The 15,960-nt window shown below is 38.0% G+C and overlaps 1 protein-coding gene across 1 annotated transcript in view; it reads right to left on the bottom strand.

Annotated features, from left to right (window-relative positions):
- Positions 1–15,960, bottom strand: part of ABI3BP (ABI family member 3 binding protein) — a 216,487-nt gene that overhangs the window by 47,823 nt on the left and 152,704 nt on the right. Inside the window, exons 52-57 of the mRNA XM_065875880.1 lie at positions 11,936–11,995; positions 11,305–11,352; positions 10,401–10,481; positions 7,984–8,061; positions 3,500–3,565; positions 1,544–1,618 (exon numbers count right to left, since the gene is read on the bottom strand). Coding sequence (XP_065731952.1) covers positions 1,544–1,618; positions 3,500–3,565; positions 7,984–8,061; positions 10,401–10,481; positions 11,305–11,352; positions 11,936–11,995 — 408 coding nt within the window. The remainder of the gene's footprint in view (positions 1–1,543; positions 1,619–3,499; positions 3,566–7,983; positions 8,062–10,400; positions 10,482–11,304; positions 11,353–11,935; positions 11,996–15,960) is intronic.

The following is a 15,960-nucleotide window of genomic DNA, read 5'->3' as shown; positions in this document are numbered from 1 at the left end:
GCTCTAGAAAAAATATTTATATTGCTAATAAACTAAAATATAATAATGCTCTGTTTTCCCTCCAAAAGACAGAATTTTCCTTGTGAGAATCAATGCTTGATTATACTGAAGGTTAATGGCTTTCAAGTTTGATCATAGCTACTTGTTCTTTGTTTTGTTGACATAAATGCTTTCTTCTATTTTTACTTAGGCAAACTCCAGGGAATTATTTTGAATATTAAGAAGGTGGCTTTGTTTAGAGCCAGACTGTTTACGTCAACCTGAGACACTATGAACTGCCTAATTCCACTTGGGAAAAATAAAAGGAACAGCTGAGCATAAATGGATATTGGAATGCTTTCTTGATTTTCATGAGTCAGAAATTTATAGTATCTGCCTCATTAATTGAAGGGAAGTGAATTCCTAGAACTTCAGACATTGTAATAACCGAGTACAAAAACACACACTTTTAAAAAAAACCTAAATCATTTTTTTTTTTTTTTTTTGCGGTATGCGGGCCTCTCACTGTTGTGGCCTCTCCCGTTGTGGAGCACAGGCTCCGGACGCGCAGGCCCAGCAGCCATGGCTCACAGGCCCAGGCGCTCAGTGGCATGTGGGATCCTCCCAGACCGGGGCACGAACCCGCGTCCCCTGCATCGACAGGCAGACTCTCAACCACTGTGCCATCAGGGAAGCCCCTAAATCGTTTTTAGACTGAATACATGTCTTCAGGTAGTATTCATATCTCTTTCTCATTAGGGAATAATTATGGGTTGATTTTATATATACATATTAAATAAACTGTAATTTTTATGCTTTTTTACATAAGCAGGCACAAGATTTGCACTATTTAAAAAATATTTCAAGGAAACAATGCAATCCCATATTAAGGCATTTAATAACTACCATTTATCCACTTAGTGAGTTGAGTGTTTGAACTTTTATCAGATTATTGTTCTATTTATCTGTATGATATTCCATAGACCAGACTGGATTAGGGCAATGTCACTGAATCAAACTGAATGATTTGGAAACACTGATATGCTTGTAACCAGGGTGATCATTTGCTAACTGCTCTTCTCATTTAAATGTCATATTCCAGGTGGCTAACAGATCTGGGTGTATTAAAAAAATTTCAGTGGTACTTGTGAAATTATAAACTGGAAAACGAAGTGATAACATTCTCAAAGACCAAACCTGTATATAGAAAGTGTTTTGAAGTTAGGGAAACAGCTATTTTGATATTTTAATTCAATAATTCATATTCAGGATACTTTTAAGAATCAAGACTATATATTGTAGCTGTAGCTGACTTAGTGGACTAGGCTGAGAAAAGTGAAAAACTATATTTTAATCTTTTCAGAGACATTTGAAATTTTTTTGTTGTTGAAATTTTGACTTCGGAATGAATTACAAGTTTCAATTCTATGAACTTCCAAAACTGGCTGTACTAACAAAACTGGTAAAAAAGGAATTGAAATGTGCATTCAACAAAATTATAAAAATTGAATGAAAACATCTAGAGTTTAATAGGATCAAAAGGAAATAAATTTGTGATCATTACCTGTTTCCATTCCATTCCCTTTGGGCATTGTACTGGGTTTGGGTCTACTAGGTCTTGTAGTTGTCCTATTCAGAACTATAATAAAGTGGGAAACAAGTAGTTTAGACATTTTTTAATTGAAAATTTGTAGCGAAGGAAAATAAAACTTTCCAGAGAATTGGAAGTCATTTAACTGGGCGATAAAAATATGATGACTTACCAAAAACTGTCGCTCAGAATATAGAAATCACAAGTCTGGTATAAAAATCACAGACTTGAATTTGAGACCTGAGTATGTACTCTGAGGTGATCACTGGGCTTGAAAAAGTAGAGGGAATTTATATTTCTAAGTGGGAACTAGCTGGCTTCATTTATAAGCACTAGATACATTCCAAAATGGGACTGAAGAAAGATCAGGACTACATATGCTGAAAGAAAACCCAAAACTTGATGTGTATTTATTGGTCAAGGCCTCCTAACACATAAGTTTGTGGTCCTTTTGGAGGAGTCTCTAGGTACATATGCTCCCTCAAGTCCACCGTTAAACTCAGAACTATGATAAAACCATTGAAATTTCTCTCCTGCTCTGTTGAGAGTCATAATAGCACAAAAACATTGAAGTCAGCTTTTTATCTTCCATTTAGCAGAGTTTTCAAGGAAAAGCACTAAGTGTATCGCGATTAAGAGAGTGAGTTCTGAAGCCAGACTGCTTGCCTTTGAATCCACTTCCCAGCCCTTCTTAAGCCTTAGCTTCCCCAGCCTTACCTCACAGGATGCATGGTTAGCACACCATCACTGTTAGCCATTATTGTTACTGTTTCCTTATTTTGTAGAAAGGTTTAATATAACCAGCCACACGTTAAATTCTCAACAGTTACCATGATACAAAAATCACATGGAGTCGGAGGATTATTCCAAAAAATATGGGCTCCTCCATAAATCAAAGAAAAATGTATTTGTTCTTTCTTCCATGTGCCTGGAGAGATGTTCACCGGGAATGTTAGCTTATAAGCCATTTTTTCATTTAGAACTTTAAAACTTCTTAGAATCACAGAGGAGAAAAGGGGTAGAAAACACCAGAGTCTCTGGTCCAACTTGTATGTTAGCATAGGAGTGATTTATATGGACCAAATCAACCCCCAAGTTAACTTTTCACTAACAAGCTCCAGTGAGGGAGATCCTAAATCCTTTGGTGAATTTAGATTTAAAGTATTTTCTGGGAATTCTCTACCAGTCCAGTGGTTAGGGCTCAGTGCTTTCACTGCTGGGGCCCAAGTTCGATCCTTGGTAAGGGAACTAAGTTCCTGCAAGATGCATGTTGTGGCCAAAAAAAAAAAAGTATTTTCCAGTTTATTTTCACTTTACTTTGATGTTTAAAACCTGTAAAATGTGTTTTTTTAATTTTTTTTTAATCTGAAAGAATCAAGTAAAAATATTCTCCCAGAACAAGTCTTTTATAATGGAAGAGGTCTTTTCTTAAAAGATAACATTTGACATGTAATATATCATAGCTAATGCTAATGCTATCTCTATAATTGCCATAGAAAACTGAAGGAGGAGGGGAGAGTGTGTGTGATTTATGCAAAAATACTATTTTAAAAATGGTTTTATATTGTTAAGCTTCCGTGGTGGTATCTTAATCTGATTATGCTTAAAAATCTCAGTCAAGTCTTGCCACTTCCATGGATTCATTATTTCCTCTCTACTTACCCACAAGGATCAGAATTTTGTATGTAATTTATTTCAGTTTAAGGATATATAGCCTTCATTTGGTATATTTGGCTGTTTCAATATTTTTTTTTTGGCAGTGCCATGCAGCATGTGGGATCCTACTTCCCTGACCAGAGATTGAACCCGTGCCCCCTGCAGTGGAAGTGCGGAGTTTTAACCACTGAACTGCCAGGGAATTCCTCAATACATTTTATATCTTCTTAGATATGCTGATTATTTAGGTCATCAGAAAGAGAAACAACTTACCAGGTCTGATGTGTGGTTTGTCAGGTGTTCTGGGCTTCACAGGAGTTGTATACAATCTGTGTGGTGCTGAAACAGAGGAAATGCTTCACATTTAATAACCAGCACTCCTGAGCTCAATAAATGGAGATTTAGTACTCTACAGACCAACAACTTGTACACTTTGCATGGAAGTATAAAGAATATTCTTAAATCTCCAAGTATGCATTACAGCATTGATGCTGAAGGAAAAAAAGCAAGTGAAAATATTCATGCCTGGAAATTAAAGATGCACACAGTCAAAGTGAGGTAGGTCATCGGTAATGTGTGTTAAGGATTAGTCATCATTTAGTCCATGTTTTTCAGGGGCATTTATTTCACCACAAGGTTGCTTAATATGGTAAACATATAAGCCAACCATCTACCCCTCCATCCATCCATGTGTCTGTCCATCAACCCATCCATCCACCCATTCACATCTCTGAATTAGGGAGTCACTGTGAAACATTATTTTGCCAAAGGAGACAAATAATATTAAAGGCAGAAAGAAAAATATTTTTAGGTATGTAAGAAGAAAAGAGTAGAAACATGTGGTCTGTATCTAATTGTCTTAGCTCATGAACCCGGAAGTGAATAAATACTCAACTTAGTGCCATCCACTAAAGCTTTAGGGATGAGAGAAAATGACCTCTGGTGTCCTGCCCATCAAGAGAGGGTGAGCAAAGATCAAGAACTCAGACAGCCCTTGGACCAACATGCCACCTTGTTACTTCCTGCTCCCGTTATCCAGGGCCTGGCACAGTGAGGACCATTAATGAAGAGTTGTCAAATACATTTAAAAAATTAGTGACCATTGTATGCAGGCAAATTCATGAGAAACTCAGCTGAAATATTTTTGCTCCCTAAGTTTTTAAAGTGTGCATCCATCCTGGGATGTGTCTATCCTTGCCTTCCCTCCTCTGCCACCCTTGACACACCGCGTTGCTTCCTGCCACCAACTTTCTTGGTAATGCTTTAGCTAAGACTGGAAAAAATTTTCTTGCAAACTTTGTTAAGTAGATTACACCATTTCAATGATTTTGTTCACATCTTGAATGGGTATTTATGTAACCATCAATCAGCAAATGCCTTGCCTACCACATTAAAAAATATACCTGCAAAACAGATTGTAATGTAGCTCATTTATAAACTTCCTATGTGCGGACTGATGAGTAGAATTTTGCCATACTCAGGCCCAAACCAGCAGACACATACTGAAATTCTCTGTAGGTTTAATGTGCTCCTTTCAAAGTGCAATAACTAGAGTGAACAGAGGTACTGATTTATTCAAAAATAATCAATTCTCGCATGGCCTAAGATGTGTGATGATGATTTGCAAATGTGTTTCTTCAATTTTCTTTGAGAGTGGTAGGATTCCCTGTCAGTTGAACATATTTCAGCTTTCTTGTTAATTTCTTCAATGTTAGATTGCTTTTGCTTAAAGAAATATAAGAATCCTGGCTCTTATTAGTATCATTCTAGAACACATATGAATTTTAAAACTTTAGAAAAGAAACAGAGCAGAGTGTAGAAATTATCAGCACTACATTCATTATTTCAAAGCCACAGGATCAGAATTTTGGTTTTATTTTTTATACAGTCTTTACTTAAATCTTGAAAGAACTTTTTATAAAGGAGCTGAAATATAACTTATGTCTGGGCTGTGAGTTATTCACATAGCTCATCACCAGGTAACACATGGCCTTGAGAAAACTGCTTGAGGGTTTCAATTTTAAACTAAAAAAAAAAAAAAAAAAAAGACAAAGGTGCATTGTGAGAATGTAACATTGTAAATATCATCTCCACATAGTTTTTGGTCACTAATAATAAAAATAATTTTAAAAGATGGCTTCATATCTAAAGAGTTTTATAAAAATTATTTTAAAAGAACACTAAAAATATTTGACAAAGATAACATCAAAAATAGACAGACAAGGATTACAGGAGAAATACCTTGAAGGATCTTTGTTTTGCCCAGTATAGGGAGAGGGAAAGAAGGGTACAAGGGTACACCCAGGGACCCCTTGTGCCCTGGGTGGCATACGGATCAGGGGGGCTGAAATAAGTAAAATAATCAAAATGTCCCCAGAATGCCTCTGGCCAAGTGGATTTCTACCATGGGTTGAGATGGGAGGAGAAAAGGAGAGCAGCTTGAGTTAGGTCAGTGTTTCGGTTATAGCTGCAGGGAATTGTATCAGCAGACAAAGAAGCAAGAATGACGCAGAGAAAATGTGCCGGAGATCCTACTAGTAGGTTCATGCTGTAGGCTTTAGACACTAAGTTTCTTTGGAGCACTTGGGCCCCACTGCTGAGGGCTTGGAGACCAAAAAGCCACAAGGTCCTGGTACATGCGTGGGTGGAGTATGAAGACCAAGAGAAACAATTTCACGCCTACAGCATCTCTCAAATTGTTGTGTGCTGTCTTGCACATCTGATACCTACTATTAGAAACAAAACACAACACAATAAAAATAATACAGTAGATTGACCTCCTTGTCCATAGAGCTCAGGCACGCATTTATGAGGGTTGGGTCAGAGGGTGATCCTAGGACACACAGTGTGCTGTTACTAAAGTTGACCCTCTACTCCCAAGAAGGGTTACTGGCCTGGACCAGGTTGGAAATGCATTTCTGGTGAGCCCACTTTAAAGAGCCTTGGCATGAGTCTAGAAAAGTGTGAATCCCAGAGCTGCACAAGTTAGGTTCAAGCTAAGGATCTTCAGAACATAAGAAAGTAATTAAAATACAGTACATTATATAAATATGTTAAGACAATTCATAGAATGATATCAGATCCTGGATATACAACCAATCAACTGTGAAACTCATCTAATAAAACCATGTTCTAGAAGCAATTTGATAAAAATATTGATACTCCCATTAAAGTAAGAAAAAGCAAAAACAAGAAAAGAACAGGTCTATGATTTTTACCCTCAATTCTGAAATCTACAAAGCTTTGAAAAGCTGAAATCTTGGGGCTTCCCTGGTGGCGTAGTGGTTGAGAGTCCACCTGCTGATGCAGGGGACATGGGTTTGTGGCCACTGAGCCTGCGCGTCCGGAGCCTGTGCTCCACGACGGGAGAGGCCACAACAGTGCGAGGCCCGCGTACCGCAAAAAAAAAAAAAAAAAAAAAAAGCTGAAATCTTTTTCTCATTTGGCAATACAACCCGAGCTGAATAAAGTGTTTACCCTGCTTATTGTAAGTATTTATATGTTTTGCTGTAAAAACGTCAATGTGTTTGATTATGAGAATCCAGCTATCTTCTATCAAGCCAGACATTAAAGAGGTTTGCAAAAACATTAAAAAATAAACATATAAAAATCAGGATGCGGTATGGATATAATAGGATTGAACACCTGCTGTTAATGGCTGAAGCTAGTAATGAGGGTGTGGGAGGGCTGTCATTATACTGGCTCCTTACTTCTGTGTATATTAACTTTATTTTAAAAATAAGTAGAAAGGTAATAAAGTAAATAATAAACATTTAAACCATTATAAAAATTAAATGAAACAAGTTCAAAAGTTTTACAAAATTTACAAGAACTGTCTTGTACCGTAGAGAGTATTGTCAGTCATGTTTATTTAGAACAAGTACTGCTCTGCTTATTATAAAATATATACCTTAAGATTAGATTTCTTTTATTATCATTTCCTCATATTGTTTTGTTTCTTCCACAAAGCTCCCTCCCCAATTATAACTGACAATTGAGTACAATAAATTTGCCTTACAACTCTTTAAAAATTATTTGCTCTTGTTTTTTGGGCTTTCTCCCATATGCTAGAGGTAGACATGGGCAAAAGAGCGTAATTAAGGGGAAAAAAAGAAAACATGAAAATACTAGAAATCTGCAACTGGTTACAATCCAAGTAGGACAGAAAGATGTAAAAAGGAAAGACTACCGAGAGCATGAAGATGTGAGAGAGAGCTCTGTGTAGGTGAGTTAACTTCCCAAAAAGTAGAAGGAAAAAATAATATAAGGAGACCCCTGAATAAAGCTTCTTGGATGTTTTAATATTAGTTCATCATTAAAAAATGATTTTTCTTGTTACGAGTTTCCTTTCTCAGGCCACAATACCAACGCGTTGATCAAGTTTGGGAGATGGGACAGAGGGAGGAGAGAGAGAGAAAGGAGAAGAAGGAGAAGGAAATAAAAATTCTTATTTATCAGATGTGGAAAATGAGGCAAAAGAAGGTCAAGCAAGGAAAAAAAAATGGGAGCTCTCTTTCTTAGTCATCAGCATGAAGCAGTCAACCATACATTCAAAAGCACAGCTCTAACTAAAGAAATTGTCTTTCCTACATTCAACTGGTATTCATACAAATATTCCTATTTGGCTGATGTCCTGTACCTATGCAATGAAAAAACTTAACTCACTGTGATGAAAAATTCCATTCTTAAAAGAAAATTTTCTTCCTGCTTAAAAAAGAAGGAAAAGTTACTATCCAGAGGTGGGGAAATAGCATTACCCTGAGTTGTCTTTGCCAATTCAGTTGTTCGTGGAAACTTGGTTGTGAAGAGTTCTTGGGTGGATTGGTCTGTTTCTGCTGGAGGAAACGCAGTAAGATGGCTGGCTTTAAATGATTATCATTATGAATGGGTCAAAAAGGAAACAAACAAACCCTACTCTTTTCTATCCCGTGCAGTGATAAAAGGGTAAATTGCATTAATAACTATGCCCAATAACCACCATATGTCAAAGATAATGGTATACTTTAATAACTCTCATTTATTATATTTACTGTCTTCTTGCACTATTATTTTAATGATTATTATAAGGATTTCAAAAGCTTTTAGTTCAGAATCATTGTTTCATGATACTGGACATGGCTATATTCTTGGATATGCCTCCTGTCTTTATGTATTATTGCCTTCAAGTTTCCTCCCTATTTCATGAGTTCCACAAATTATTTAGGTGAGCTGGAAAAAAATAGATCATAGAAAATAATGTGTATTTACACCATAGAAGAATAAATATCCTATTTATCTCATGTGAAAATCAAAGTTTGTTTATTGACATACTGGTGCATTACTCCTGACAAAATAAAAATAAGTATGGCAATACTCCCAGTCCCATATTATCTTGAAATCATTACAACATCATACCAACATAGCAAATTATACTGTTAACTTTGCTACATACTGGATCCAAGGAAATACTTGGTGCAAATAATATGTTGTCATCTTATTTTCTGCCTGTTTTATAATCTGGATTCTGCTCATAAGAGAGATTCTTGTAATAGTTGGTCCAGTAAATGGGGTACTTTAAAAAAAAAAAAACAGGGAGTGGAATTTAGATAATTAGCACATCCAGCACTGGTTCTTGATAAGTACTTTTGACTTTGCCATCGTGGGTAATGTTGACTTTGAGGACCTAGGCTACAATAGATGAGTATTTGGTAATTAGGATACATTTGCTCATTCAGTTAAAAAATTTTTCCTTTGAAAAGGATTCCATTTTAAAATGTGATCAGTAACTTCATTTCAGCAGACACACACAAAGGATGGTTTTATCTGAAAATGGACGAAGGGAGGAAAATAAAGCCACTGATTTAAACAGCCATGTGGGACGTAGCATGGACAGGGCAGAGAAGCCAACAAACACAAGCTGGGAACTCTTGTTTTCCAGTTCATCTTCAGCCAAGTGTCAGGCAAAATTGGGTTTCCCACACAGTGAAGACATTGATGCTGAACTCTTCGAAAGCCTGGCCAGCTCATTCCAACCAACCCTACTGACTCATTCATGCATCTGTGTTCCTCCAGGCTACCCGGATGCTCATCAGATTAGTCTGGCTGCCATTCTCTACCCTGTGTCTCTTCCCTATCTGTCTTTAACCTTTCACACCTTTAACTTCAACTCTCATTCCAACTGGAAGACCCGGCATACATGTCACCTCCTCTGTGAAGCCTTCCCGGATACCCCCAGGTAGTTTCCTTGCTCAGCATGCTGCTTATTTCTCTATGAATTTATTGTATTGTATAACATGGGGGTGAATTCCAGGAGCTCTGGTGACTGAGTATGTGGGTTCCAATTTGGCTCTGACGTTAGCTGTATGGCTTAAGCAGATTTTTAAATCTTTCTGTGCCTCAATTTTCTAAGCTGTAAAATGGGGCAAGTAATAGAAACTACCTCACAAAGTTGTTACGTGCCTTAAATTTAAAAATACATGTAGAACACTGGGTAGCACAGAGGAAGCACAGCTACTGCTAAATCCTGTCTTCATATTAGATGGCGAGCTCTCCAGGGTAACCTTTAAAACGGTTTTATTTTGGAATTCCTATTGCTTGGCATTGCGGTTAGCCCCCAAAAGATATTCAAATACTAGATGAAATTTTTCTTCCCAAATGCAGTTCCAAATATGGAAAAAGCAACAAAAGAATATAGCATTGATATACTTTGGGAAGATTCTTTTTTAAAAAAATAATTGGAGGGCTTCCCTGGTGGCACAGTGGTTGGGAGTCCGCCTGCCAGTGCAGGAGACACGGGTCCGTGCCCCGGTCCAGGAGGATCCCACATGCTGTGGAGCGGCTGGGCCCGTGAACCATGGCCGCTGAGCCTGCGTGTCCGGAGCCTGTGCTCCGCAACGGGAGAGGCCACAGCAGTGAGAGGCCCGTGTACCACAAAAATAATAATAATAATAATTGGAATTTTGTCAAGATGTTTCAAAATATTCTCATTTTATATTAGAAATCAGCATAAATATTAGAAGGACAAATATACAGTTAATGTAAAAGAATCAAGTGAAATGGGTATTTTTTTATAATGATATGAAGAGACCCTCTGTGGTTTGGAAATCTATGAACACAAATGTACATATGGCTACTTTAAGGGCAATTCCTAAAATGTTAAGTCCTCAATAGACTGAAATAGTAAAACAAAATTTACCCAGAGTGGTTTGTAGTTCCTCTTGACTAGAACTCGGTGAAATCATAGGAATGAAAGGGCTGCCTCGTGTCTCTAAAGGAGCTGAAAAGACAAGTACCAAGGTTGTCAATCTTTAGATTCAAAAGCCAGCACCCAGCCAGAATAATATTACATGAGATTCCTTTATTTGAAATAGAAAAACAGAAAACATTAAGTGAGTCAGGAAGAAGAACGTTAAGTGTGCATAGAACCTTCAGGAAGATGACTGTGGAACATAGAATAATGGTTCTCAACTGTTTTTTCCACCAGGATAGATAATAAATGACATTCAGTGCTTGACATACTCTATGACCATAGCTGGTTAAGACAGGTGTGGGTAAGACATGGTCCTTGGTCTGTCAGCTGCAGCTCTCCCATCCAAGAGAGCACATAGGATTACAACAGGAGAGAGAATATCATCACTGTGGCAAGCACCTGGCGTCTGCTCAAGTTTATTTTTAAAAATAAACTGGTGGCAAACTTTAGTATTTTGACCAATATTAATAATAATTACTTGCCAGCATCTTCCACAGCATGTTAGTGGGTTATAACACCACAGCTGAGAACCACTAAACCAGCAGAAAAAGTTAACTAGGTGGGCGTGAGTAAGGTGGAATCATTCTGAACACAGAGACAAATGAGGTAGGTGAGAATGGGCTCGGTAGTGAGCTGTCTTAAGTTGGTCTTCAGAGCAAACCTTTAGAACATTGCCCTTCTATTTTGAAACCACTGCCTTTCTATTTTGGAAAGAGTAAAAATAATGAGAATGAAACAACGAAGAGGACTGAGGACAGATGATGTTTCAATGTGATCATTTGAGAAAGACCTGCAATCTTGATGGCAGCCAGGAAAAGAATTAGAGTGGGTCAAATGGGAAAACCATTACCTAGTGTTGTCTCTGGCAGATCAATTCTAAAGGTAACAGGTTGCAGAACTAGGCCAAAAGCAAACCAAAGAAATATATTTATGAGAATTACTACCTGGTGAAGTAAACCCAGTTTCTGTGTCTCTACAATGCACCCGTTTGAACATTTAAACATTCTCTTAGAATCATAATAAATATGAGAAAATTCCATACCTTAGGTGACACCCAGGGAACTTAGTTCAACTAAAACTTTAAAGTTTTCGTTCACTGTCACTATGAGGAAAATTTGATTAGGCACCCATATTTTTAACTTAAAAGTACACCCACATTTGGAATGTAGCAATATTTACATTCTGAAAGAAGGTGAAAATGGTTGGCTCAGGTAATAATTATATCTTATAACTTTAGCGTGATTTTCTATTCAGCAAAAATACTTTCAGGGAAAATAAACTAATTCTACACTATTCTCTCATGGGGAAAAATTTGTCAAGCAGATTGTATGATTAAACCTCCCCAAAAGAAATACACATTTTCTATCCATAATTTTCTCTGAACTTCTTCCACATCACAATCATTCCAAAAATATATTTACCTCAAGAATATTTTTTGAAAAATACACTTCGTAACTGGGAAAATAAAACAATTCATTTACCAGGTTCGCTCTGAGAGACTTCAGGGTCTGGTTTATGGGGAAGGAGCACATCTCTTGGAACTGAAAGAAAAAGATTATAAAACACTGTGCACTCTAAATGTCATACTTGGAGTGAAACTTAACCCATAGACCTAAAACCCTGGGAAGCATGAATGAAGCAAAGATGTTTTCACAATGGCTAAAGGGCTAAGCCAAGAAGAGGACCATCTTTCTGAAACAGAAAAATGTCACTGTGTAGGAAAGGTTCTAATGGCAGTAAAAAAAAGTTGGTCACAGGTCATTTTGAAGATTCTGTTGAGGGAAAAAAAAGGAAGAAAAAACTAATGTAATTAAACACAAGGAGGTAGGTCTCCCTCAAGTTGTCTTCAATAGGTCAGTTTTTGTCTGAAGAGGTTATAGCTGCCATTTGATATTCCTGCTAAAATTCCACTGACAGCAATAGAAAATACATTATCTTAAAGAAATGGCCTGGGCCTCCCTGGTGGCGCAGTGGTAGAGAGTCCGCCTGCCGATGCAGGGGACACGGGTTCGTGCCCTGGTCTGGGAAGATACCACATGCCGCGGAGCGGCTGGGCCCGTGAGCCATGGCCGCTGAGCCTGTGCTCCGCAATGGGAGAGGCCACAACAGTGACAGGCCCGTGTACCAAAAAAAAGAAAAAGAGAAAGAAATGGCCTGCAAATTGAGGAAAACAGGAAGAAAGGCAAAACTCTTGAATATCTAAGGGAAGAACAAAGTTTTATTCTAAAAGGCACTAACAGTTATGGGGAGAAAATAAAGCAGGAAGGATCAGTCACTCATTAGAAGATACCGAATGTAAAGTTTATGACAGTGCTTGTTACATAGTAAATGTTAGATAAATGTTGCCATTTTTGTCATTCTTAGTGATATGGCTTCTAGTATAATAGGTATTAAGTATAGGTATTAGGGCCTCCTGACATATGAGAACATGAAAACAGAGAGAAAAATATACGCTAAACAATAATCACATTCAGTCCTGATATCCAGTATATTTTTAATGCCTGTGTCCAGTTCTACTTCGGCAAAATAAAATGGTAGGCTGGGAATTTGATACCTTATCTCTCATTGGGGAAAATACCAGGGTGATTTGCCTGTTGTTAGTACCAGATTTCTATGGCAAATCTCCTTTCAGGAGCAAGATGACGTATTTCTTTAACTCAGTTTCCCTAAAAGGAGGTCCTTGTCAACCCTACTCACTCACTGAAAAGCTTTCCTACCACACCAAATTCATAAATACCCTTAGGTATGCAGTGTAACTTTCTTGCATCTTATATGGTGCTGGAGGAGAAAAATTGGGATTCAGGCTACAACTCTGCCTCTGAGAAAGATGAAGAAAACTTTTGTACCATGAGGTGGACAAGCGGCACTTTATCATTAGTGTAGAAACAGATTATATAAGATGGACGTTCATTCTCTTTTATGGCTTTTGGGATCACATTTAACGTGCACATCACATCTGTTCTTAGTCTAGGCCACTAAGCAAGTGCGAGTGAAATCAGTGGAATTTGGTCCACTGAAACGAAATGTGACTCCATTAGAACTTCTATGAGCTAAAGGGTAACCACCAGGGGAACTTGATATCTGGACTTTTTTTTAAAAAAGGTAACTTCAAAAAGATCAGTGGTGCACAAAGTTAAAGAAAACCCATCACCATAGTGAACACTTCACCTTTGCTATGTAGTATTTTTAAGGACTGAAGTGGTAAAATATGAGGAATTTCCAGTTGTAAATCAAACTAACTGTTATCTGGAGGGTGAGGGAGAAGGCATTTTGGTGTGCGTCTGAGAAGGTCACAGCCATACAGAGCAGTCTGAGTTTATAAACATCCTCATTGGTTGCAGTGCTAGACTATACAGAGAGGAGCCGGGTTAAGGAAAGGAGAAGCTAAAAAGAAATGTGCTACCAATAAATCCACCATATACTGTAAATACATGATTCACTGCCTGCCTTCGTTTCCTGAGGAATTTAGACTAATGTGGATCCCTGCTGCTGCAATTGGCACTTTCTAACCATGAAGGGATGATTTAATAACTGCCATGCCAGACGTTCTAAAGCAGGTGAAATCAGTGGAAAGGAAAGAACTAGAAATATTCACAGGAAAGGGATATGAATCATTCTCTTTCTTGGTCAACGGCAGCTCCAACAAATGCAAAGTTGTTTTTTTCTTTTTCCCAATGTGGCATTCCTCCGTATATTTAATTGAATAAGAGCATGATTCTTAAAACCAAAATCTTCCATGCTGGAGGAAACTTACCAGTGTAAATCATGACAATGTATTAAGAAGGCAGTTTTGACTTCTTTATAAGATTACTTACCATTATTATATTTTAGACCCATTTGTATAGGCCAATTTACCATTTATATTAAATAACCAATTAACTTACCAGTTATATTAACTGTCTTTTTGAATAAAGGGCACGTTTCCAAAGAACAATTCAACTAACGTGAGACAACTGTGAGTGGAAATGTCCAATATGGACAAATGTAAATGAATACGCATGAATGTTTTGCCAGAGTAGATGAGAGAATGAAGGTGTCGCTCTCTGATAGAGATGGTGGAATAAGGAATCTTCAGTAAGGTTTACCCCTGCAATAGGCTACAAAGAGAGTCTCTTAGAAAAGTAACACACATAGACCACACACCATTTTCACCTCCAGATTCCCTCTTCCTTTATGCTAACCTTGTACCCTAAGGTCCACTTTCAGAACTTTACCCGTGCTCTTGGGTCACCTTCCCTCCCATCTCCTCTGGGGCCTTTTGCTTTCCATTATTTCTATTACCTTCTATTTTTCTCCATTAGCCCATATTTATTTATCCATGAGTTTCTCCCTCTCCACCTATAAAACAGCTCAAATGCTCCAACATCCTAACATTAATAACCATTTCCTTGACATGGCTTCCCCTTCAAACCATCCCTTTCTTGCTCTTATTCCTTTCCTCTAAAAACTCTATCTGCCTCTGCTTCCTGGTCTCTTAACTGCATCTTCTCCATTCACTGTGGACTGGCTTCCTGATCTCCTGCACCCACTCCCGCACCCACGGATCCATGAGGCCTCATCCATAGTTCTGAAGTTCAAAATGCTCTGAAGACAGAAAGTGTTTTTTTTTTCTTAACTTATTTGACAGTAAAACCTGACTAGAACTGACCTGAGGCTATTTGCAGTTTTTATTCATCCTGAGTAGTGTGACTGTTCATACTTCCCACTGCAGACTTATGAATATGCTTGTAATCGACGGTCTATGTGCTGTTTTACCTTGCCAAAGTCTGAAAATTGCTGAATTCTGAAGCAGTGGCCCACAGGTTTCAGATGCAGGCGTTTGGACCCACACTGTCAAGTCCAACAGCTCTTCTGACACCTGTCCACCTCACTGTCATTGACGGCTGCCCTTCCCTGTCTTGCCTCCCGAGTCCCTCTTTCCTGCTACTTGGATCTTTTGACAGCAAATTCTGACGGTTCCTCTTCCTCTGTCCACTCTTGAAATATAACTGTGTCCCCTACGACTTTGATCTCTGATCTCTTATTTTCTGTCTGTACTTTCTCCTGGATGATGTCATTCACTCACAAGATTTAAGAAGCTTCTATATGTAGACACACGACTCCCAAATCTATATCCTAAATATCGACCTCTGTTTATAGATATCCAAAAATACATTTCAACCACCAGTCCTGCTGGCCCTCCAAACCTAGCATGTACAAACACAAGCCTTCACTCCTCCCTCTGTGTTCCCTGCCTTAGTTAATGGTATTATCATCTACCACCTGCCCAAGCTAGAAATCACAGTGTCATCCTTCTCTCCATAACACCATTCAGTCATTGTCTACATCCTAGCAATTCCATCTCCAAAAGACATTTTAGCATTAGTCTTTTCTTTCCTAACTGCAAAAATGCTGATGTGTGACTGCAAATTAGAATTTGCCCAAGAGAGCAGTTACAGAACATTTGTAGGATTGGATAGCCTGCTGAAATCTAAACGTTTTTGCCCCTGGTTTGCTCCCGATGACT

The sequence above is a fragment of the Phocoena phocoena genome, chromosome 4, assembly GCF_963924675.1.
Source record: "Phocoena phocoena chromosome 4, mPhoPho1.1, whole genome shotgun sequence".
In the NCBI taxonomy this organism is placed as follows: Eukaryota; Metazoa; Chordata; class Mammalia; order Artiodactyla; family Phocoenidae; genus Phocoena; species Phocoena phocoena.
The sequence above is the reverse complement of the archived record's forward strand: the minus strand, read 5'-3'. Positions and strand labels throughout refer to the sequence as shown.